This window comes from Dipodomys spectabilis, unplaced genomic scaffold (assembly GCF_019054845.1).
Source record: "Dipodomys spectabilis isolate Male_0828 unplaced genomic scaffold, ASM1905484v1 ptg000017l, whole genome shotgun sequence".
Lineage (NCBI taxonomy): Eukaryota > Metazoa > Chordata > Mammalia > Rodentia > Heteromyidae > Dipodomys > Dipodomys spectabilis.
In genome coordinates, this window is record NW_024870694.1 from 4,315,727 (window position 1) to 4,339,672 (window position 23,946).

General features: G+C 38.3%; 1 protein-coding gene across 2 annotated transcripts in view; it reads right to left on the bottom strand.

The window, feature by feature from the left end:
* Igsf11 (immunoglobulin superfamily member 11) overlaps positions 1-23,946 on the bottom strand; it is a 118,579-nt gene that overhangs the window by 78,609 nt on the left and 16,024 nt on the right. The window contains exon 1 of one of the 2 annotated variants that reach the window (XM_042669440.1): positions 1,083-1,103. The exons of the other annotated variant lie outside the window; for it this stretch is intronic. Within the exon in view, the coding sequence (XP_042525374.1) occupies positions 1,083-1,089 (7 nt within the window). The 5' untranslated portion in view covers positions 1,090-1,103. Of the gene's footprint in view, positions 1-1,082; positions 1,104-23,946 lie in introns of those variants that run through there. 2 annotated transcript variants of the gene reach the window in all.

Below are 23,946 nucleotides of genomic sequence, written 5' to 3' on the forward strand. Positions count from 1 at the left end.
AAAAGCCGGAAGTGGCACTGTGACTCACGTGGTAGAGCGCTAGCCTTGAGCTGAAGAGCTGAGGGACAGCACCCAGGCCCAGAGTTCAGGTCCCACGACTGGACCCAAAAAAAAAAGAAGAAAAAACTACAGCTCCCAGAAAAGCAAACTTTCTCAAGGTGAAGTAGCTGGAAAGGGAATGAGGCAATACTGAGACATAAATTTTACATGACCTCAATATGTTTTCTCCCTTAAAAGAGAAATGTAGAAGAAATTAAACAGAAAAGAGGCAATATAAAAAAGTAAAAAACGAGAAATGTTTCCAAGTCCTTTTCCAGCCCCAGTTTCCCCTGTATTCCACATTACTTAGCAGAAGAGGTAGTCTACATAATGGGGTTATCCAAGAACACAGCTATTACTTAAAACATGGTGTGAAGGAAAGTTTAGTGGGTCAATAGACTTAAGCATTAACCAGTTTCATTCCATCAGACATTCATCCACAAAACCTGCAAACAGTGGACCAGAAAACAGTTTAAATCCAGCTCAGTTTAAATCCTTTACCACCACTGCAAACACAACTGAAAGCACTAACCTTCTCATAGTACTTAAACATGACATCTGAGAGAGATGACAAAGCACATGGCTCAGTATACATGAAAGGATGCCTAAACAGAAAACTGAGGCCAGCTAACCATGCACTATTTCCTGTGGTCATCCAAAGAACAATCACACCTCTCTCCTCAAGGAATGAGTGCAGACTGAATGCCTCTAGCACTATACTCACACACCCTGGATTTGGGGACATTCTGGGGGTAAACTGTAGGTACTAAAGACTATGAGCTGGTGAGAGTTAGAACTTCAAGTCTGGAGCAGGCCAAATACCTGGGAGTCTTGCCAGGTAGTTTAGAGCTATTAAAAATTGTATCTGGCCTACTTAGTGGAGGTGGCCCAGACCCCACAAAGATTGCTGCAGTTGCTAAACAATGCTTGGAGTTCATCACTCAGAGCACTGAAAGAGCTACAATTCAGGGACAGCAGACAGAATGTCCAACAATGGTACCCTTGAAAACTCCAGGGAAAGAAAGAATGTAGCAGTAACTCACCAGACATGTGACTTGACAATTTTGGCCGTCTGCCTCATGGGGCAGACAATCTGTGGGCAGAGAATTCAGGTCTTTTACTCTGCTGCCAGAGGCCAAGAAGGCACAGAGAAATACCAAAACCCCTACCTTCCCTTCCGTCAAGCTAATAATCGATGAGTTCTTCCTAAGAGTAATGAATGAATAACCACAGCTCCCTTCTGTTTTCCATTTGTGTAGGTATCAGCATTACTTTTAACTAGGCTTTGTGACTTTTACAACCTTAACAGTTCTGCAATGCATTAATTGGGGATCAAATATGCAACCAATGCAAGCTTTCTCTCTGAAAGGTGGACTGCTCAACAAACTCTGATGCAAGTCCAAGGACATCAAGCTTAGCAAATCAACCATTATTAACAGGGCATGAAGACATGAGACACTGGGTAAAGAACATCTGATATAAAGATGAACGAGTCAATTTACAGTATACTGGGGGAGAAAATAAAGCAAAGAGAGGGCAATGTAATGGGTTAACTGCTGGCATAGTACATATATGTTAGTAATGAAGATCACTTGCCAGAATTAAATGACTGAAAGAAAGGCAAGCAAACATGGACCCCACTGTGGGCCAATGGGAGACATTTAAAACCAGCTCTAGAAAAAAAATCAGTCTGGATTTCAAATGAGAACAAGTTACAAAAGGAGATGACCAGCATAGATTATATGGCTGTCAGTAGGTACCAAAGCCTATGCTAGAACTCCTTGGCAGTGCTTCCCACTACAAGGTACCATTGCTCCAAGATCACAGAAAAGGAGACAAGAGCTAAGCTTATGAAGCCAAGAATGCAACTTTCAAAAATGCAGCTTCTAAAGACATACAAACTAGGGACCCATGAGTTTAAGTGGTGGGAGGGTGTGGCTGTCCTCAGGGTGGGAACCCTGGAGGATAGAATGGCATCTGCTTGTCATTTCATCAGTAAGCAAAGAAACAAGAAGCAAACCAAGACAAAAATCTGGAAGCAAGCCATCTCCTCAAGCAATTATTGGATAAAAGGTTGCTTCAGTTGATGCTACCAGTTCTAACCTCTTCCCTATAGCAAAGAGCAATTTTATCATTTGTGCCACAAATTTGATGATGTCACCTTCTACCCTTGGGATTTCTCACAAACCTCTAAAACTAAGGAACACTACAACACCGTTACCTCAACTCTAAACTCCGTTAGACCCTAGCAATAGCATCAGGAGGTTCTAAACAATACTCACATCAACTAAAATAAAGCTTGCCCCAGGTGGCTCTGTAAACCAATACGTAAGTCAACTATGATTATAAGGCAGTGTTGCATTTAATTCATTCAACAAGCATTTACTGCTTAGCTGTGTTATGCACTATTTAAACCCCAATTTTTCCAGGGAAAGGAGCAGAGATACGAAGCCAGACAAACCAAGGCATCACTGCTACACGGCCCCATCTTTAAAGAAACCAAATGACAAGAAAATGGTTTGGTAAGTGTGATGTACCAGAGTTACTTACAAAGTAGCCCAGAGACCAGGGGTAACCTGAAAATTGTTTGTTATTCATTCACAAAAAAAAAAAAAAAGGCTACATAGAGAACTCAACAGTAAACAGCTACAAACTCTTAAAGGAACTGACCAGCAATTTTATTTTTTTAATTTTATTGTCAGGGCTGGGAAGGTGGCTCAGTAGTAGAGTGTTTGCCTTGCATGCAAGAGGCCCTGGGTTCAATTCCTCAGCACCACATAAGCAAAAAGAAAAAAAGCCGGAAGTGACGCTGTGGCTCAAGTGGTAGAGCACTAGCCTTGAGCTGAAGAGCTGAGGGACAGCGCCCAGGCCTAGAATTCAAGCCCCACGACCAAACCCAAAAAAAAAAATTTATCGTCAAGGTGATGTAGTTACAGTTACATAAGAGTAGTGAGTACATTTCTAGTCTAATTTGTTGCCCCCTCCCTCATTTTTCTCCCACTTTCCTTCCCCAGGCCCCCTGACCAGTACTTTCTTTTAAAATCTGTAAAATCTAATAGTTTTTAAACTAATATTTTTAAACTTCAGTTTCCTATTATTTCATTTTAATTACATTTTACAAAATTCTCATCCCACAGAGTTTAAGCAGAAGTCAGAGAAGTACTGTTTCTAAGCTTCCTAGACTACACCAGCATAGGTAAAGACAAATGAGGATACCACCCTGAGCTACAGAGAAAGTGACAGGCAGTGCCCATGAGCAGCTCAGTGAGAAGAAGAAAAATACCTGCCAGGCTTCAGGGGTCCTTCAGTGAATGACATGTTACCTATAACATATGTTACCTTGAAGTTACAAACAGCCTGCTATAGTTTCCCAGTTTAGGCTTTGGGCTTTCTAAAAAACACAGCAGAAAACCACTGAAGATTTTTATAAGCAGGAAGACTTGTCATGCTTTCATTAAAGTTATTCCTCAGTAGATCTAAAGAGGAAAGACAAAAAAGATGCACACAGACTTGTGCAGAACATACCAGAATATTTTACACAGGAATATAAAAAAAAAATCAGCAAGAGAGAATGGCTTAGAGAAATGTTTTGTGTGTTATGCAGTCCTACCTCTTCTTTACTTAGCAATACAGATCAAAATCTGTAATCAGATAGTTATGCTCTTAATTCAGTAAGTAGCCTACTAACTAACATTCTGTGATCAGAGAGATCATGAAGTACAGTAAAGATAAGTATGTTACCCAGAAACATGAGATATACTGTCTGATGAAATATGAATTCTAGAATAAAAAAGTCAAAACTAGTAAATGAAAGTATTATATAGGTATTAGTGAGAGATTTGAGAGTTATGGAAGACGAAATGTGAAATGCTACAATGATCTTTGGCTTTAATAATCTTAAGTAGACTCACATATATAAATGGAGAAGAATGGATAAAGGGTTGCAGCAACATATGTTGCAAGTTGTATGTACATCTCACTATTCAGACACTGTGGGAGATGACATTGCTTCTAGTTCCAGGACAACTCTAGGATCTCCTGAGTCCCTCTAGAACTTTGTCCGGACCTGAAGTACTTAATCAAAACTCATTTTCCTCCCAAAGAGATCCCACAGGTTCAAGGATTCTCTAAAGCAGAGGGAGGAGTGACTGTTAAAAAGAAATTGGTACTTCCTAAAGTGTTCCCATAAATGAAAATAATCAGCTTCTCTGGACTCACTTTATCTCCAGGAAATGAGTACCCATCTCACACCCACAGCAAACTCCAAAAAGGTCCAGAAATTCATACCTTTTTAGAATGGAAGGTGCAGGTTTTGTGAGTCCTTAAAAGTAGAACTCTTATACAAAGGACTAGAAGTAAGGAATATAGAACAAGCACATTGCATTTTTTCATGGAATACTTTGAAAAAGAAAAGAAGACTGTTGGGAGATTCAGAAAAAGCACAATTATTGTTCTATCATAGATATTCTGTACCATCATTATCCACAATTCTTACACAGAGAATATCACCTATTATAATGCCATTGTGTGTGCAGACCCATGATCTATATTATGGTAGACTGATTTTGTTTATAAGGGTCTTCATAATAAGTGCCTGCTATGTTTAAGAACACATGATTCAAACAAAAAAATATAGTAGGCTTACTTGGCAAAAAATCTCAGTATTCTAGTCATGAACTGGAAAAATACCTTTTTTGGTATGTCTGTAACTATATCTATACAAATGAGATCCAACAATTAACCTGTGAATCCATCTGAATGTGCAACAAATGCACAGAGTTAAATATTAAAAAGTTTGTATCAGCTAAGAACTAATAAAGCTTTTAACCTAAAATCATCAACTACCACTTTATTTTATAAATATAAATACAGGCAGTATTTTTATCTTTGTAAAATGATATTGGCGATGAGATGAATGTTCACAAATAAAGAATAAAACAAAAATTATCTTCTAAGAGCATGAATTGGCCTCCTTTGAATTTATAAAATGAACAAATTCTCAGTCAGTACCCAGCATCTGCAAAACACTATTGGAGATCAACAAAAAACAAAAAGAGCTAATTATCCACAAGGTCTTGGAAAGATAGAGAACAGAATCACTTAACAGCAACAGTGTATGGAGGTAAGCACAGAGAAGCATTCCATTCAACATCTCCAAGATCCTCAGCCAGCCCTGTACAATGCACTAGCAAGGAAAGTGATGAATAAGCTTCATTGATAATAGTGGCTACGTCATGGCTGGCTGAACATTCAGTCCACAAACAGAAGGCTTCTGTATTTGCTCACATCAACCATAGGAAAGTTTTAGCAAAAAGACTGTTATATTCAAATGGAAATCAGTACTTTCCAGCAAGAATGAACAATTAGCGATTCCTTAAGCTGGCATGATGAAGAAGAGAAGACAAATGGGATCTTAAACATCCAATATTCCCAAATGTGAAATAAACACAAAAAAACTACTATAGTTAGCATTTTTTTAATTTACATGACAGACATAATATGGATGCTATGTGTCTCCTAACAACCTACACTGCTAGGTTTCATCCCAATTCTCCCCCTATTATACAAACTTAAACCACAGCCCAGCAGAGGTTAATTTCATGTAGTGTTATTTGAACATTTAGCGAAAGAAAAACAACGGTCTATATATATACCCACCAATTGAACCTGAAAAAGTCTTTATTCACTAGATTAAAACTACTACATCTTTATTAACAGATTGTAACAAATAACTCATGGAAAGTAGCAGGGCAAACAGGCAAAATTCTCACCCTCAGCTCTAAGTACACATATAGTTATGGCCATCACATCTGTGGATCTACTTTTATGACCCTGACTATAAGACTATACAAACCCACAGATACTGAAATGAGGTACAATGATTCTACAGCTACCTTGGAATTGGAGGGGAAAAAGCTCAAGGAAAGAATAAAGCCTCAAGAAATCTGGTCAGAGTTAAGTGAGGATTTCTTACACAGTAATGCCAAAAGCACAAGTGATATATTTTTTAGTGGATAAATTAAACTTGATCCAAATTAAAAATGTTTGTGCTTCAAATAATACCAGCAAAAAGCAAAAAGGCAACCAATAAAATGTGAGAAAGTATGTGCATCATACATGTGAGAGGCATATATGAGGTACTCTTAAAATCTATCAATAAAAAACAACCCAGTTAAAAAAGGTTAAAGGGTTTAAATAAGACATTTCTACAAAGAAAATAGATGAGTGATCACTGAGCACATAAAAAATGCCTACTATCTTTGGTAATTAAGCAAAAGCAAAGCCACAATGACAGACCACTATAAAACACATTGACAATAATAAGTGTCGGGAAGGATACACAGGAACTCACATACAAAGTTGGAGAAAATGTAAACTAACAGCTTAGCAGTTCCATACAGAGCTACCACAAGATCCAGCAGTATCATTCCTAGGAATGGAAGAATGATTGTTTGCAAGAATGATGGAAAACATGTATCCAACTTTTACATACATTTATAGCAATATTTTAGAGTGGTATTCCATATTCCATGATAGCCAAAAAATAAAAATAGCCAAAAGACCCATCACTAGAAAATGAAAAAAAGTTGTGCATTCATACACACAATACTATTGAGCAAATAAGAAGAAATAAGCACAGATAAATTCTAAGCCATGAGCAAATCAGGAAAACATCACATTAAGTCAAGGAGGCCACAGTATGATTCCACTGTAGGAATTGTTCAGAATAGACCAGTATGCAACAGACAACAGACTACAGGTCTCCCATCACTGGAAGGGATAGGAAGGGTAAAGTGGCTACTAATGGGTACAAGTTGATTTTCTTTCTAGTTTTAAAAACAGATTATAATCATGGTAGTACAAATCCATAAATATATCAAAATATCAAATTGTACACGTTATATAAATTTTATCATAACAATTATATTATTTATATTTATTGTATAACAATAAAGCAGATTTTGAAGAAATTGTATCCAACTACTCATTCCTGAACTCAGCTTCTCAAAGCTATGTGATACAAGATAGGGCCAGGAAGGTAAGTAAAGCAGTTACTCTCACATTAATCTGGGTCTATATCCAAGCACCGGTCTTGAACTAGACTGGTTTTAGTGATACAAAAGAACCCAATACACACATTCACACATGTTCCAAACACTGTGAATTCCTAAGAATGCCAAAGATGAGCAGCATTTGCTGCCAGTTTGATTCAATTCATTCCAACATACATGGATTAAGGGATACCATAAACCAAGGATGATGTTTTCAACAGGAAGACAAAAAAAGACTGGGGCCAATATCTAAGGACTTCATAGCATATTAAGTCATGCACATGACTCCAATTCTGAGCCCTGTATGCAAATTGCTGGAGCTTAAGTATAAGAATAGAGAAATAATATAAATAAGTATCTCCAATGCTTCAAAATCCAATGGAAAACAAAAGAAAAGTGAACATAACATCAAATTGCCTTGTCATTTATAGTAAGTAAATATTATCTGCCTCATGCTGTGTTATGTGCAAAATGTACTTGCAAATAGTAATTTGAAATATATTATCTTTTATTATGTTTTTTTCAAAAAAAGCCCTAAAATTGCTGGGTATTTTAAAATAAGCACAAAATGTAAGTCTCAGGCTGGGTGTATAGTTTAATAGTAGGATACTTGGCTAACACACACACACACACACACACACACACACACACACACACACACACACACACACCAAACAAAACTTACAAAATGAGTAACTACTGAGTCAATAAGCACTTGTGTCATTAATCCGTTCATCACTATGACAAAATAAACAACTTAAGAGAGGGAGGACTTACTGGCTTACAGTTTCAAAGGGATTCAGTCCATAATCCCTTTGCTCTATTTCCTCTGTTGCTTCTGGGATCATAACAATGAGGCCTAATGTTAGTAGGATTTTGTACCAGAGAGTCCTCACTGGCTGGTGGACTAGAAGAAGAGTTTATACAGAAAGGGGCTTGGCAAGATGTGGCCCTCAAGGACAGGGCCCCAGTGACATACTTCCTCCAACTAAGGATTCAATTGCCAACTTTTCTCCATATCCCAATAATGCCACCATGTTATAAATCCATCACTTCCCAAAAGCCTCAACCAACTGACAACCAAGCCTCCAATCCATTCCTACAAGAACATTTCATATTCATACCAGAAAACAGTACTTAGGTCTATTCCTTCTCTCCAAAGCAAGTCATTTAAAAAGTCAAATACCACTTTACTTCATTTGGCTAATCTGAAGTAAATTAAGCAATCATCATAGATGCCAAATAATGTATATACCAAATTACTCATTTGAACATAATACTAAAAGACTCAGAACTAAATATCTATCACAGCAGGGCAATAATACCAATACAATGAGATGTTAGGAAGAAACTATAAAAATTGAGAAGGAAATGGATATAAAGGTGTTGTTACTTGTATAGGAAATAGGTGAGTAAGGAATATGTCGATGTATTTGATCATATATTCTTAATACCCTTAAAATTGTTCTGAATTCCTTAAGGTGCATGACTTAATCTCAGACTTGCTTTCTAGGATCCAGTAACAGTTGAAACAGAAGCTACGACGGTTTGTTCACTTTCTCAGGGCAACAAGGAAAAAGCAGCATAAATATGAAGAACCTGATATTTCCCAATTAAAAAAGAGGAAGTAAAAGGATTTAAAGACAGTGTTTTGTCAATCACACTACGTACCACCTGCTAAATTAAAAAGCTAAAATGTCTCACTCATAAGGCTATATATTAAATCAGTAAACACAGGCTTCATTTTAAAATGCTCTACTAAAATGGTACTATCAACGTTCAATATCAAAGTTAATGTCCTTCTAATCACTAAATCAAAAGTGAAAGTGATCTTCAGCTCATCTGCTCCACCTACATTATTTTGCAGATTAGGAAGCTGAAAATTGAAGAATGAAACTGAGTACAGGCTGGAATTCTGACAACCCCCCAATCCAGAAGAGTAAATACAAACAAAGATAATTTCAAGTATCTCCAGGAGGGAAAAAGGAAAGCCATGTTCAGAATCTGAAATACAGGCCAATACAAATACAGCAAAAGATAATCTTACTATATTCAGTTGGCTTTGGAATGTGGCCTTGGACTTCGGGTTTCAAAACTTATAAATCAAATAAATAACAAAGTTCTACTGTAAAAGCTTTTCAGGAAAGTCCATTTTGCTCTTACTTTTCTCAATTCCCCCCTCTGCTATACATTCAGCCCAATCTGAGTATTAAGTGATCCTGCCCAGAGTCCTCTGAGTGGCAGAAGGACAATCTGGAAAACAAGAGGGAAGGGGAGTCTAAGGGGAGAAAGCAGTCAGCAATGCCAAATAATTATGTTCATCCTCATATCTCCACACACTTCAAGTGACTTGTTTTACCATACTGTTATGTCCCTAAGATTTTGTGAACTAGGATTTGAATTCTTTTTACAAATAAACATGTCCATTTAATGAGAGCTTATTTTGTATGTCAACTTGACTAAATTACAGTGATACTCAAATATTTAGTCAAATATTATTCTGTCAGCTCCTGTGAAGATGTTCTGTGATTAGATTAACATGTATGTGTGAGTGTGCACGTGTGCATACACCAATCCTAAGGTTTGAACTCAAAGCGTGGGAACTTCTTTGTTCAAGGTTAGCACTGGCACACTTGAACCACAGATCCCCTGGCTTTTTGGTGGTTAATTGGCAGTAAGAGTATCATAGACTTTCCTGCCTAGGCTGCCTTCTAAATGTGATTATCAGATCTCAGTCTCCTGGTCAAGATTAACTTTTAAATTAGGTGAATGAATAAAGAAAAATGACATTATACATGTGGGTGGACCTCATCCAATCAGTGTAAGGCCTGAATAGAACAAAAGACTGAGAGAAAGTTAGAATCCAGCCTAAGGGCCTAAACGGAATATCAGCTCTTTCTAATTTTACACCAGATTCTGCTCTGACCCTGAACTATCAGTTTTGTAAATATTGGACTTGCTAGCCACCCAAGTCCACAGAGCCAATCCTTCCTTAAATCTCTACATATACACACAAACACATACAAAGAAAGAAACAATCCTAAACATGTATGTGCCTAATAACAGATCCTCAAGGCACATAAAACAAAAAAATGACAGAACTAAAGGGAAACATTCCATTTAGCAGAAGATTTAAACTAACTTCTTTCAGTGATTGATAGAAACACTGAACCAAAATATCAGTAAAGAAAAAAGAGGGTCAAAGTAACAATATCAACAACCTTATAGCACACATTCTTTTTTAAGTAAAAATGGTACCTTTATCAAAAGAAAGCATGTTTTTCCATAAAATAAATTCTAATAAATTTAAAAGCAATGAAATCATACACAGACTGTTCTTACCAAGAAGGACTTAAAACTTGGAAATCAATAGCAATAATTTATCTAGGAAAACTTCAAGTGCTTGAGTGGGACATGTGGATTCACTTATGGAAGGACAGACAATGGATATTAGGAAATATTTTGAACTGAATTCTAGTGAAAAAGTATAGCATGGAGGAAATTATAGGATGCACTAAAACAGTGCTCCCAGGACCAGTGACAACAGTGCATGCTGCTCTTGGGAAATCGAGAACCTTAAGTTCATCACAAGAAACTAGAAAAAGAAGAGCAAAAACAAATTACTAAATGGAAGGAAATGACCAATATAAGGAGGAAAATCAGCAAAACAGAAAACAAAAGCACTGCTTTCACTATATTTGAGGTTGGTATAATTTGTGGAGGGGAAGGAAAAAAACAATTTTTTTAAATAGGGATACAGGTGGATCCATTGCAACAATGAGATGTACAAGTCGTTATGTGGAAAAACGAACTTTACAACTTTGGTGGGGGGGGGGGGGATTGAGTGGGAGGTGGGGGGAGGATGGGAAGGGATGGGAAGGGGAAACAAAGGAGGAGGCTACAATGCTTGATAAGAAATATACTCATTATCTTGCCCATGTAATTGTAACCCCTCTGTACAGTATTTTCACAATTAAAAAAAAAAGAAAAAAAAGCAATAAGGAAAATGAACAAAGCCAAAAGCTGGCTCAGTAAGAGTACTGACAAAACTGATAAGCCCTGACTGGACTAATCAAGAAATTTGTAAAAGGAACACAAAGTAACAATACCAACGAATTTTTTAAAAAATTCACCATAGATCTCACATAATGAGTAACAAGAGAATACTATAAACAAATTTACAGAAAAAAATTAGTTAAAATGAAAAACAATCACTGATTAGCACAACTGATTAAAACTAACACATGAAGAATGGAAATTTTCAGTAATGCTATATTTATTACATACATGAAATTTGTTATCAAAAACTTTCCAATGAAAGAGACTGAAGAGCGGTTTTATGTAATACTAATTTCACACAAACTCTTTCTGAAAAGAGAAGCAGAAATGCTCCACAACTCATAACCTGGCAAGAACTACCATGATGCCAACATTTGACTGAGTAAATATTGTTTGATTTCATTTACATAAAATTCTATCAAATACACACTAATATATAGTGGCAGAAACTATGTCAGCAGTTTTCTGAACCTGTAACAGAGAGAAGGATGGATACAAAAGGACACAGATAATTTTTAATGGCAACAAAATTGTCCTCAATCTTTATTGTAATGTAAATTATTGAATATATATACATATTATTATATATACATATATAATATGATATATAATATATTAAATATATCATTATGTCACCATCATATTCTTTGAAGGGATGTCAAGGTTTTTTTTACTCAAACTGTACTTCACTTAAGTTCTTTGTTTTGAATTACCAGTGTCTACTTGAGGGTCCTTCCTATGAGGCATGAACAGTGGAGGAAGGAACAGATCCACCTGGGTTCTCATCCTAGTTTCATCACTCACTGACAACCAAGAGCAGCTTGCTTCACATCCCTCAGTTCCCATGTCTCTCATTCTAAAACTAGGTTGGTGTCTGTTTCCTTGTAGCTGAAATGAAAACATTCTACCCGAGAGCTTCTATAAGTAGTTGGCAAACAGCAGCACTCCATGTGCAAGAAGAATAGCACAGGAATGGATTTTCACCAAACTGTTTTAAATTCAAACAGGTATTTAGGCAATAGGAGGTGGAGGAGGAGAAGGAAACACTGGGCACACTTGTTGGATTGGGGAGAAGGGCTGCCAGAGGAGACCCTGAAGTGAAACACAGAAACACCAGGCACAGTTTATCTGGCTAATGACAGAAAACTAAGTGCTGTATGCCAAGCACATGAAGTAGCCTGTTTACACTTCTTACTGATCCTACAAAATAAGACATTTCATATCATATTTTAAGGAAAAGAAAACTGAGGCTGGTGTGTATTCACTGACGATGGCAAGACTGAGAGTGTGAGAATGCAAAGAACACATTCTGACTAAAGAAATACAAGGAAGGCAAAGGCGGCTCGTTGTCTAACCACTCTCCACAGAATCTTGGCATCTCACAAAGGTTGCAATTATGTCAACAAAATTAAAAAGTTGGGCAATTTAGATGGGTAGGAGGGCACCACAGTTGTAAGAATGACTGCTAACTTTGCTCCACACACTTCTGTTGGAGAAGGGAGAGTAAGAGAACATTAAGAGAAGGTCCATTCCCAGGAATGTAAGAAAATCAACACACAGGAAAATTAGGATGTCTGAAAAAAGTCTTGAAGACACTACTGCCAGAGACTCTTAGAGACTTCTGAGAAACATAGAAAAACTACCCATGACTGGTCCTTCAAGAAAAATTCAGGTGGGCTGGGAAAGTGGCTCAGTGGTAGAGCGCTTGCCTTGCATGCATGAGGCCCTGGGTTCGATTCCTCAGCACCACATAAGCAGGGAAAAAAAGCCAGAAGTGGCACTGTGGCTCAAGTGGTAGAGCGCTAGCCTTGAGCTGAAGAGCTGAGGGACAGTGCCCAGGCCCAGAGTTCAGGCCCATAAATGGATCTCCCCCCAAAAAAAGAAAAATTCAGGATGAAAACAAGTGCAAAGCCTATTGTTTTGAGAATTACTCCTTACACTCCTATTTCCCAAGCCTTCATAAGTTCTCAACTATGGTTGTATAGGTTTTCTTCAATCTATCTCTAATTTATTTATATATATATATATATATATATATATATTCACTCAAATAAGAAAAAAGATGGCTTAACTCAGTTTGTCCTCAGTTGAAATTAAATTTTCTCTCTGACAGTGCAATTCAGATTTCTGAGGTCTGCCCTGGTCACTACACTGAACCTAGAAAATGGACACTCAGGGATAGATTTTGGTTTTTCATGCAGCAATGATAACTCTTAATTTTTCACATTATTCATCTGTTAAATGAAACATACAAAATGCTACATGTTTTTTCCTTCTTGCTTTTTTCCCCCATTCTAAAAAGGAGATGTTCTTCTTACAAGCTTTTTATCATACACATCCTTTATTATGGGGGGGGGGCTTTAAAAAAAGAAATTATGGACCTGTAGCCACCTAATCTTCAATAAAGGAGGTTAAAAAATAGAATGGAAGAAAGACAGCCTCTTCAGTAAATGGTGCTGGAAAAATTGATTAATCACCTGTAGAAAACTAAAGTTAGATCCTTATATATCACCCTGCACCAGAATCAACTCCAAATGGATCAAAGACCTCAAAATAAAAGCAGACACCCTGAAAACATTACAGGACAGAATAGGAGAAACCCTAGGTCTCCTTGGCACAGGACAAAATTTTCTTAATAGAGACTCAGAAAATCAACAAATCAAAGAAAGGTTGGACAAATGGGATTGCATGAAATTGCAGAGCTTCTGCATGGCAAAGGACATAGCTAGCAAGATCAATAGAAAGCCCATGGATTGGGAGAAGATCTTCACTAGCCATATAATGGACTCATATCTAAAATATACCTGGAACTCAACAAATTTAAATCCCCCAACAACAAATCCTCAAAGAAACAACTACCCAATAAATAAGTGGGCTGAAAACTTAAAGAGAGACTTCTCTGAAGAGGAAAGAAGGATGGCCAATAGACACATGAAGAAATGTTCAACCTTCCTAGCCATAAAAGAAATGCAAATCAAAACAACATTGAGATACCACCTCACCCCAGTTAGAATGGCTATAATCAAGAACACTAATAACAACAGATGCTGGAGGGGATGTGGACAGAAGGGAACCTTACTGCATTCTTGGTGGGCGTGTAAACTTGTTCAACCACTTTGGAAAGCAGTATGGAGGTTCCTCAAAAGATTCCACATAGAGCTCCCCTATGACCCAGCAATCCCACCTTTGGGCATTTACCCAAATGATCACAAACAAGGCCATACTAAAGCTCCCAGCACAACTATGTTTATTGCAGCACTATTTACTATATCTAAGATATGGAACCAACCCAGATGGCCCTCATTAAATGAATGGATCAAGAAAATGTGGTATATATACACAATGGAATTCTATGCCTCCATCACAAAGAATGACATTGCCCCATTTGTTAGGAAATGGAAAGACTTGGAAAAAATTAGATTAAGTGAAGTAAGCCAGGCCCAAAGAAACATAGGCCCCATGGTTTCCCTTATTTGCAATAACTAGTATATGTCTGAGACAAGCAGAAAAGGTCAGATAAGTTGATGTTAGGCGAAATGAACCCCAAGATAAATATTCAAATGTTTTTTTCTTTCATGTGATTGTTTCTAACATATTTATAAGATGATTTCTTTGTTGCTTTGTATGTCCTTCCCCCACGATATAACCCCTGCTTTCACTGTATTTGATGTTGGTATAATTTGTGGAGGGGAAGGGAAAAAACAAATCGTTTAAATAAGGATACAGGTGGACCCATTGCAAAATGAGATGTACAAGTCCTTATGTTGAGAAACGAACTTTACAACTTTTGCGAGGGGGGGAAGGAGATGGGAGGGGAAAGTGGGGGGGAAATGGGATTGGGGGGGAGATGGGAAGGGATAGGAAGGTGAAGCAAAGGAGGAGGCAACAATGCTTGATAAGAAATGTACTCATGGGCTGGGAAGGTGTCTCAGTGGTAGAGCGCTTGCCTTGCATGCATGAGGCCCTGGGTTCAATTCCTCAGCACCACATAAGCAAAAAAGAAAAAAACGGAAGTGGCACTGTGGCTCAAGTGGTAGAGCACTAGCCTTGAGCTGAAGAGCTGAGGGACAGCATCCAGGCCCAGAGTTCAGGACCCACGACTAGACCAAAAAAAAAAAAAAAAAGAAAGAAATGTACTCATTATCTTGCCCATGTAATTGTAACTCCTCTGTACAGTATTTTCACAATAAAAAAATAAAAATAAAAAAGAATTCTAATAACAACAGATGCTGGAGGGAATGTGGACAGAAGGGAACCTTACTGCATTGTTGGTGGGAGTGTAAACTTGTTCAACCATTTTGGAAAGTAGTATGGAGGTTCCTCAAAAGAGCTCCCCTATGACCCAGCAATCCCACTTTTGGGCATTTACCCAAATGATCACAAACAAGACCATACTAAAGCTACCAGCACAACTATGTTTATTGCAGCATTACTTATCATAGCTAAGATATGGAACCAACCCAGATGCCCCTCATTACATGAATGGACAAGAAAATGTGGAATACACATACATACACATACACACACACACACACACACACACACACAAAATATGGAATTCTATCACGCCATTTGTTAAGAAATGGAAAGACTTGGAAAAAATTAGATTAAGTGAAGTAAGCCAGGCCCAAAGAAACATAGGTCCTATGGTTTCCCTTATTTACAATAACTAGTATATGTCTAGGACAAGCAGAAAAGGTCAAAAGCTATGTACATATGACCAAATAAGATGATGTGAAGTGAACTGAACCCCATGATAGGGACACAAGTGGTTTTTTCCTTTTATTTCTAATTGTATTTATAATGTACCATGTGATTTTTTTTTTGTTGCTTTGTATGTCCCTCCCCCATTGTATAACCCCTGTTTTCACTGTATTTGATGCCAGTCTAATTTGGGGAGGGGAAGAGAAAACCCAAAATGTTTAAATAGAGATACAGGTAGGCCCATTGTAACAATGAGATGTACAAGACACTATGTTGAAAAACGAACTTTACAATTTAGGTGCGGGAGGCAAGGGTGGAAGAGTATAGCTGTGGAGTATAGTTGTGGAGATGGGAGGGAAGGGATGGTAGGGGAAAAACAAAGGAGGAGATAACAATGCTTGATAAGAAATGTACTCATTACCTTGCTCATGTAACTGTAAGCCCTCTGTGCAGTATTTTTACAATAAAAAAACTTATTTAAAAAAGGAAAAAAATTATCCAAAGTTTTTCAACAGATTCATTGAGAACAGATCTCTCAGACTTAATTTGCCAACATCTATGAGGAATCTTACATGATCTTAAACTACCAAGTAGATTCTTCACTGGTCTTCCTCTCTCCCTGGCCCACTTCCAACCCAGTCTCTCCACACTGCTGCTGAAGTCAAACTGCTAAAAAAGCAAATTTGAGTAAGTTATTCCTGTGTGTAAACTCCTAGAAGGCTTACCAGAGAAAGCCCAAGTACCTCTTGCTTGCCTGTGGTTCTGGCTCTATCTTCTACCCCTGGTCCTTTGAGCCCTACCTCCAGCTATGGGGAAAGTACTTGTAGCTCCAAGGCTGTTTTATGCCCCTGTAATTCTGTCTACATATTCTTTATAGAGAAAGGCGGCTCTGCATGTCCTCTCACTTCCCAGTTGCTCCAGCTTCCAAAATGTCAGAGGTGATGATCAATGAGGGTGAACCTTTTTTTTTTTTTTTTGATCATATAAGATAAATAATATTAAAATGAACTGCAGAAAATGAAAAAAAACATTTTTTCTTTGTTATTGTTTTTGTTTTCTTTTCCCTTTGTCTTATTTGTTCATTTATCTATTTCAGGGAGGGTGAGGAGGGGACACAAAAATGTTGGGACAAAAGGTGAACAAATGCAGCAGTGATACATTATGTTGAAAATGAACTATGCAACTTGTTATTGGGGATAAGAGGGAAAATTCAGAGAAAGTGAGGGAAAGGGTGACATTGTTCAAAAAGAAATGTACTCTTTATTTGACTTAGGTTGCTGGATACCCTCTGTATGTCACCTTTAAAAAAATAAAGAATTTTTTTAAACGATTTGTTTTTCCCCTTCCCCTCCACAAATTATACCAATATCAAATACAGTGAAAGCAGGGGTTATACTGTGGGGGAGGGACATACAAAGCAACAAAGAAATAATCTTATAAATGTGTTAGAAACAATCACATGAAAGAAAAAAACATTTGAATACATATCTAAGGGTTCATTTTCCTAACATCAACTTATCTGACCTTTTCTGCTTGACTCAGACATATACTAGATATTGCAAATAAGCGAAACCATGGGACCTACGTTTCTTTGGGCCTGGCTTACTTCACTTAATATAATTTTTCCAAGCCTTTCCATTTCCTCTTCTGGACATTCCATCAGTTTTCTTCCTTTAGTGACAGATTCAAAGACTGTTTTCTTCAATTTCCTCTTTAAACTTTGGAATCCGAATGCTTATTTCTATCAAATATGATTCCCCAAATGATTCATAATGTAATAGAAAGTGAGTTGTGCACTCAACCCCCCTTGCTTGCTTGGCTAGGCTTCCTTATGTCCTATGTTTGTTCCCTTCCATTTAAGTACAAGATTCAGAGGGGTATATTCTAAAAGGAAATTGTGGCTAATAAAACACTGAGTTCCTAAACAATTTTCTCAATCACTTTTGCTAATTTAAAAACTTAAGGTAAAGATGATCAAGGTAGGTTTGTACATACATATGAAAAGAAAATAATAAAACATATTGAAATTATTTTTAAAAGGAAGTGAGGAGGGATAGAGGAGCTGGGGTGAAACTGATCAAAGTTATTATATGCACATATAAAAATCACCAAAACCTTTTTGTATAATTAATATATCTAATTTAAAAACAAAACAATAAAGAAAAGCCAGGCACAATGGATGATACCTGTACTCCTAGTTACACAAAAATCAGAGATCAGTAGGATTGTGGTTCAAAGCCAGACTAGCAAAAAATTCACAAGACTAGATTTAAACTAACAGGAGTGATGCCGATCTGTCATTCCAGCTACATGGGAAAAGGGGGATTGTAGTCCGGGTCAGGCCAGGTATAAATGCAAAACTTTATTCAAAATATAATTAAAGAATGAAACAAGCACAGAGCATGATCAAGTAGTAGGACGGTCTGACTAGCAAGCACAAGGACCTGAGTTCCAACCCCGCTGTTGTTAATCCCAAAAGAAGAAAGAAAAGAGCTGGGTGTTGCTTCTTCTGACAATATTTAAACATCTCCTGTGCAGCTGACCCTGTGCTAGATTCTGGGGAAATGATCGTTTAAAATAATTTATAGATACATGTAATTTATAAAAAAACAAAGCATCTTGTAACTTGTAATTAAGAGGTACCTTAGAGACCATGAGCTCCAACCCCCCCATCCAACATGGAGGAAATGTCCTGATTAAATTCACCCTGTGAATTGGGAGTAAAGGTGAGACAGAGCAGGCTTCTGTCAATGCTCTCTCCTTTCCAGCTCCACCAGTTTGAAGAGCTTTTGAACAATGGCTCCACCAGTTTGAAGAGCTTTTGAACAATGAGACAGGTGAAACACTATTTTGACTTGAGACACTGCATATGTCTCAACAGCTTCAAGTAATATTAGATCCGTAGGGGAACAGAAGCTTGGCACTACATTTTTCATAAAGGTAAGCAGTGACGTAAACAAACCTGAAGGAAGAAAACAGCCGAGCGCCAGCAGCAGGAACTGAGCTCCATCTAAGTCAGCAGATGACATCGATTTGCACTCGTTAGCACTGCCTGGCATGTGCTACACCACCCCCTTGGGTAATTTACATTTTTTTAAAGCATGTATTTCTAAATTTAGGAAGTTAAGATAATCAGGGTGGAAAAGCCCATCTGTTTGACGTTCACTCCAGCTGCTGCAGATTCAGAAGCAAAATCTGAGTGTTTTCTTCACTGTTTCATCTCAGTCAGTCTGGAATATGAAGCCATGACAGATACATCCAAGTAACTGAGGGTAGGGTCTCCAATATGTGTTCTATCTGCTAGATGCAGCACTCTACTATGCTTAAGAAACTCTACCACAGCTGCACACACAGCTGTACCGTGTCACTCACGGCACATGGATATTTTGTCTTACATAAAACTCTGACTGAGGTAAGGTGATAAAGACAGAAAGGCCTTAGTGAGATAGGATGCTAACCTCTAAAGAGGTTAACCTTAGTTAAACAAGCAGAAAAGGTAAATCACTGAATGAATATTGCTTGTATTATTTCACCGATTTATTTCATTATCATATTTTTTTGAAAGCACATTAGCCTGAATTCTGGTCTACACTTTACTGCTTACACCTGTGAAGTTTTGAAAAAGGTCGCTTTTCTGTTTATCCGTTTGTCTGGCTTTATAAATTACATGACATACAGGAATTACAAAGGCAGGAAAGGAGGGAAAAACGAGAAGAGTAAAGGTATCTTCAGTATTTACAATTCTGGGACTCTCACAAGGGCACATCTATATGTAGAAGAAATCTTCCCCTTTCAAGTATGAAATTAGAAACATTAAGACCAGAGGAAATCAATAAATACCTGTAAATATACCATTTTTTATTCCTTTGAGACTGTATGAGTCCCATGTAAGCTAAATATATACTTCTTTAGTAGATGCTAAAACAACTTTAAAATATTCCTAAAATAAACACAACTCAAATGGAACTGTGCTTTTTTGTGCCAATACTGAGACTTTAACTCAGGATTTCATGGTGTCATTCTTTTAACTCATGCTGGTGTGCTACCCCTTGAGCCACACCTTTGGTTCCCAATTTTACATTTCTGATATAAAAAATCAGCTGAACAAGAATGAAAATAGATGGTTACGTTGGATGATATGTATTGCTGCTGATAAACGTCAAATGTTTTTGGTGTTGATAGATCCTTCAAAAAAATTACAAAAGCACAGTCAAAGAAACAAACTTTTTTTTTCTAGGTCCATAAGCCGCCTGTGACACCTGCCCTGTTTAAGACTTGGTGGTAGAAAAGCAGTATCAAGTGGTAACTGTCTCAAACAAAATGAGGCAGGTCTTAACAGCACTACATGCCACAGAACAATTGCCTGCATCAGATCTAGCCTGTTCAACACAACTAGCTGCACAACCCTGTCACCAACACAACCCCCATTCCCCCAGGGGCCCAACAGAAATCTAAGGGCTAGAAACTCTGAAAAACGTTTACCATGACTTAAGTGCTTAATTGTTCTCTGTAGCACTACATCATTCTGTCCAGGCCTCCGTGTTATAGTTATAGTGGATAAACATTTTAAGAAGGAGAAACTGGAAAAAGACATTTTGGTACTCTCTCATTTGTTTACTGCCTTAGATGGTGTTAGCTGTTTTCTAGGTTCTTTTGTTTGGGTTTGAGATTTGGGGTTTTGCTGTTGGGGAGGGGGGAAGCAGGTTTGGTGGTGGTGGTTTTTGTTTTGTTAGTCTCTATGTGTTTATGCCAGTACTGGGGTTTGAACTCACTCAGCACCTCCAGCTCCTAACTTTTTTTGCTCAAGGCTGGCCCTCTACCACTTCAACTTCTGTTGTTTTTGTCCCTGATATATATCCTCAGTACCTATCGGAGCCTAGCAGAAAACGGGCACTGAATAAACATTTAGTAAATACATATCAACAAGAAAGAAAAGTAGCTCAAAAGGAAAGAGCCACAGGAAAGGAAGCATCACACAAGATGCTTGGGTTACTATGCACCAAACGGTTTCCATCCATCCTATCATCATACCCAGATATGCAGCAGAGCAGAATACCTGCCCCACTCTCAAGAGAGAAGACTTAAAGGTTAACAATGCCTGAGCGATGGAAAAAAGAAAAGACAGCATCATCTAGTGCACCTTGGTAAGCTGTTGTGCAGGTTTAAAACTCTTCTAACAGACCAGGCAGAAAAGCTGGGCTGGGAAGCTTGAGACGGGTAAGCAATGGCACAGAAGAATAATTGCAAATACAGTGTAAGGGGAATATCAGAGCCAGGCAAGAGGCACACTAGTCCCACAGGCAGAGGGTCCAGAGGAGGAGGAGGGGGAGGGGTGGGAGCCACAACAGTGAGGATGTACTGGCCCTGCAGTGAGGAAGCTACAGAAACCAGAAACCAGAAGCCTGGCTATGCCAGGGATGTAAGGGTCTCAAAGTAGGAACTGTTGAAAAGTCAGTCAATACAAGCAAGAAATGGCAGAAACTGACTGATAGAGATGTGGCTCGTTTCATTAGTTTTTTTTTTTTCTCAGTCATCTTCAGGAACCTAAAGGGAACAGAAAATTTCACCAGCAAGAAGAGAACGGTGTAAAACAGAATTATTGACTATGTGAGAAAAATGTTTAGAATGCTGAGGCAAACTCTTCAATGTGAACAGATCACACGGCTAATAGAGCTTCAAATGAGTTGCCATGGCTACCAAAACATAATTAATTTTGAGGAAACAAAAGAAAAGAGACACCATTAGGGGGTAGTTTTTAAAGAGCTAAAATAATAATTGTGGCATTCAAATTTAACTCACATGACTTCCCAGTAAGGACAACCAATGCTCCTTTCCATGTGACCACTCTGCCCCTATCCCAACTGCCTTCTGGCCCAGCCCAGTGTTCACGGCTCTGCTGAGCAAGTCAAAATTGCATGCAGGCCTTGTAAGGCTCTAGTAGTGCCCACTTGTTCCCAACTACACAATAGATAAGTACATAAGTCATAGTAAGGACTAACGTAGGAACAATTATATGGGCAAGGAGAGGAAAAAAACTAACTATGGAGAAGACTTTGCATTGAAAGTGGTATCGAAGCTTGGACATTAACTATACACAGCCTATCCAAGTCCAGAAACAAAATAATTGTAAAGAAGATTTCAAGGTGAAGTAATATGTGTCCTGTTTCTTCAAGCAGGAAAATGGGTTTAAAAATTACAAGAAATGAATCATGTGGCTGGGTGTCAGTAACCCATACTGTAATCCTTAGCTACTCAGGAAGCTGAGATCTGAGGGTCATGGTTCAAAGCCAGCCAAGGCAGGAGACTCCATAAAACTCTTATCTCCAATAAAACACCAAAAAGCTTCTTAGAAGCAGGGCTGTGGCTTAAGTGGCAGAGTGCTAGCTTTGAGCACAAAAGCTCAGGGACAATGCTTAGACCCAAGTTCAAACCCAAGGACAAGCACAAAAAAAAAAGAGAGCGAGAGAGAAAGAGAGAAAAGATGGAAGGAAGGAAAGGAGGGACAGAGGGAGGGAAGGAGGGAGAGAGAGAGGAAGGCAGGGAGGGAAGGAAGGAAGGAAGTAAAATAACAGAACTAGGCCAGTATAATCTAAAAATTAATTGCATAATGCATGCTCCAAGCCTAGAGCCTAATAAACATTCATAATGTTTCCTCCCTTCTCCTTGAAAAATTTACTGAAAGCAAGAAGAATGCCTAGACTCTTCCCTGTCACCTTCAGTATCTTACACAACTAGCACACCTGCCAAGCACAAAACTTTCTTACTATACTAGTAATCTCCAGAGCATATGGATACAGTCATTTTTAACATCCTTTCAATTGGACATAAACCTTCTGGCACTTCTTCTTATTTGGTGTAAATGAATAAAATCTTAAACACGCAGACAATGCTGTTATTACCCAATAGGCATACCATGCAGATAGGTAATGATCAGCCAGGTGGCAACACAGGTGGAGGAGAAAGGAGTCCTCTGAGGGGGGAAAAAAACTGCTCTATACTTACTGTCACTGGGAAGTTTAGTGTTCCATGTTTCACAGACCTAAGGTGGCTTGCTTTTCAATGTTTAGGGCTCAAAACGTCTTGACAAAGCCAGTCACAGATACCACAAGTATTTCCTCTATTCTTTCCTAGTAAGGCTCTAAAATGGAGCCCAACACACAATCAAACCAAGCTGACTGATGCATAAGCCAGACGCAATTCTGGCACTTCACAGATTAGCTTAATTTCAGGTACTGAAATTCATTCTATTCGATTAAGTGCACCAAAATTTCCTCACTTGGACTGACGTTCTCATATCTCACAGGCTTATTTTAAGGACTTACGCATAAACACACATGAAATGCCTAGGCAATTCGTGGCACGTGGTCGGCACCCAACAACTTGACACCAAGACTGGAAGCTTGGGACACCACGAGCAGAAGCTGTAGGAGGGGCATGGAGGTGGCGGCAGCAGGACTGAAGCTTTCAGAGCTGGCACTGGAGGCAGGATGACTTGGCAAGCGACCTCTTGGCACATGTGTCCAGAGCCTATTCAACTCCAGTGTTCCAAGCTGTTTAACCACATTCAGCTCACTGTGGGCACCGCAGTATCAGAAAAAGCCTGCCAAATCCCACTATTTTTCAAAGGCACTCCAAGTGATCAAGCACATAAAGAAAAGATCACTTATTGAGATTCCATAAAGCTCCCTAGTATGGTCCACACAGTTGCTTTACACACTTGCTCCTATGTTGGTATAACAGCTTAAAAACTAGGACAGACAGAGTTCAAGATTTGGTGCATCTGGCCAGATAAGGAGGACTGATTGTGTGGGACTGGCCATACCTCTAAATCCAGTTCTATCTAGAGAAAAAAAACAACATGCAGAAATTTACATTCCTTTGTTAATAGATTGGCATAGGCAAAGCTGTGCAGTCTATTTTCCCTCGAATGGATGTGCTCTTCCTACCACTAAGCACTCCATCCTCCCACAATTCAACCCATGCTAGATGGTGTGGTCAGGAGGGGTTTCTAAATCCAGTCTAATCTGGTCATCTCAGGCTAATCCAACCATTTAAACAGCATCTTTAAATAACCCTGGCCACGATTCTCAGA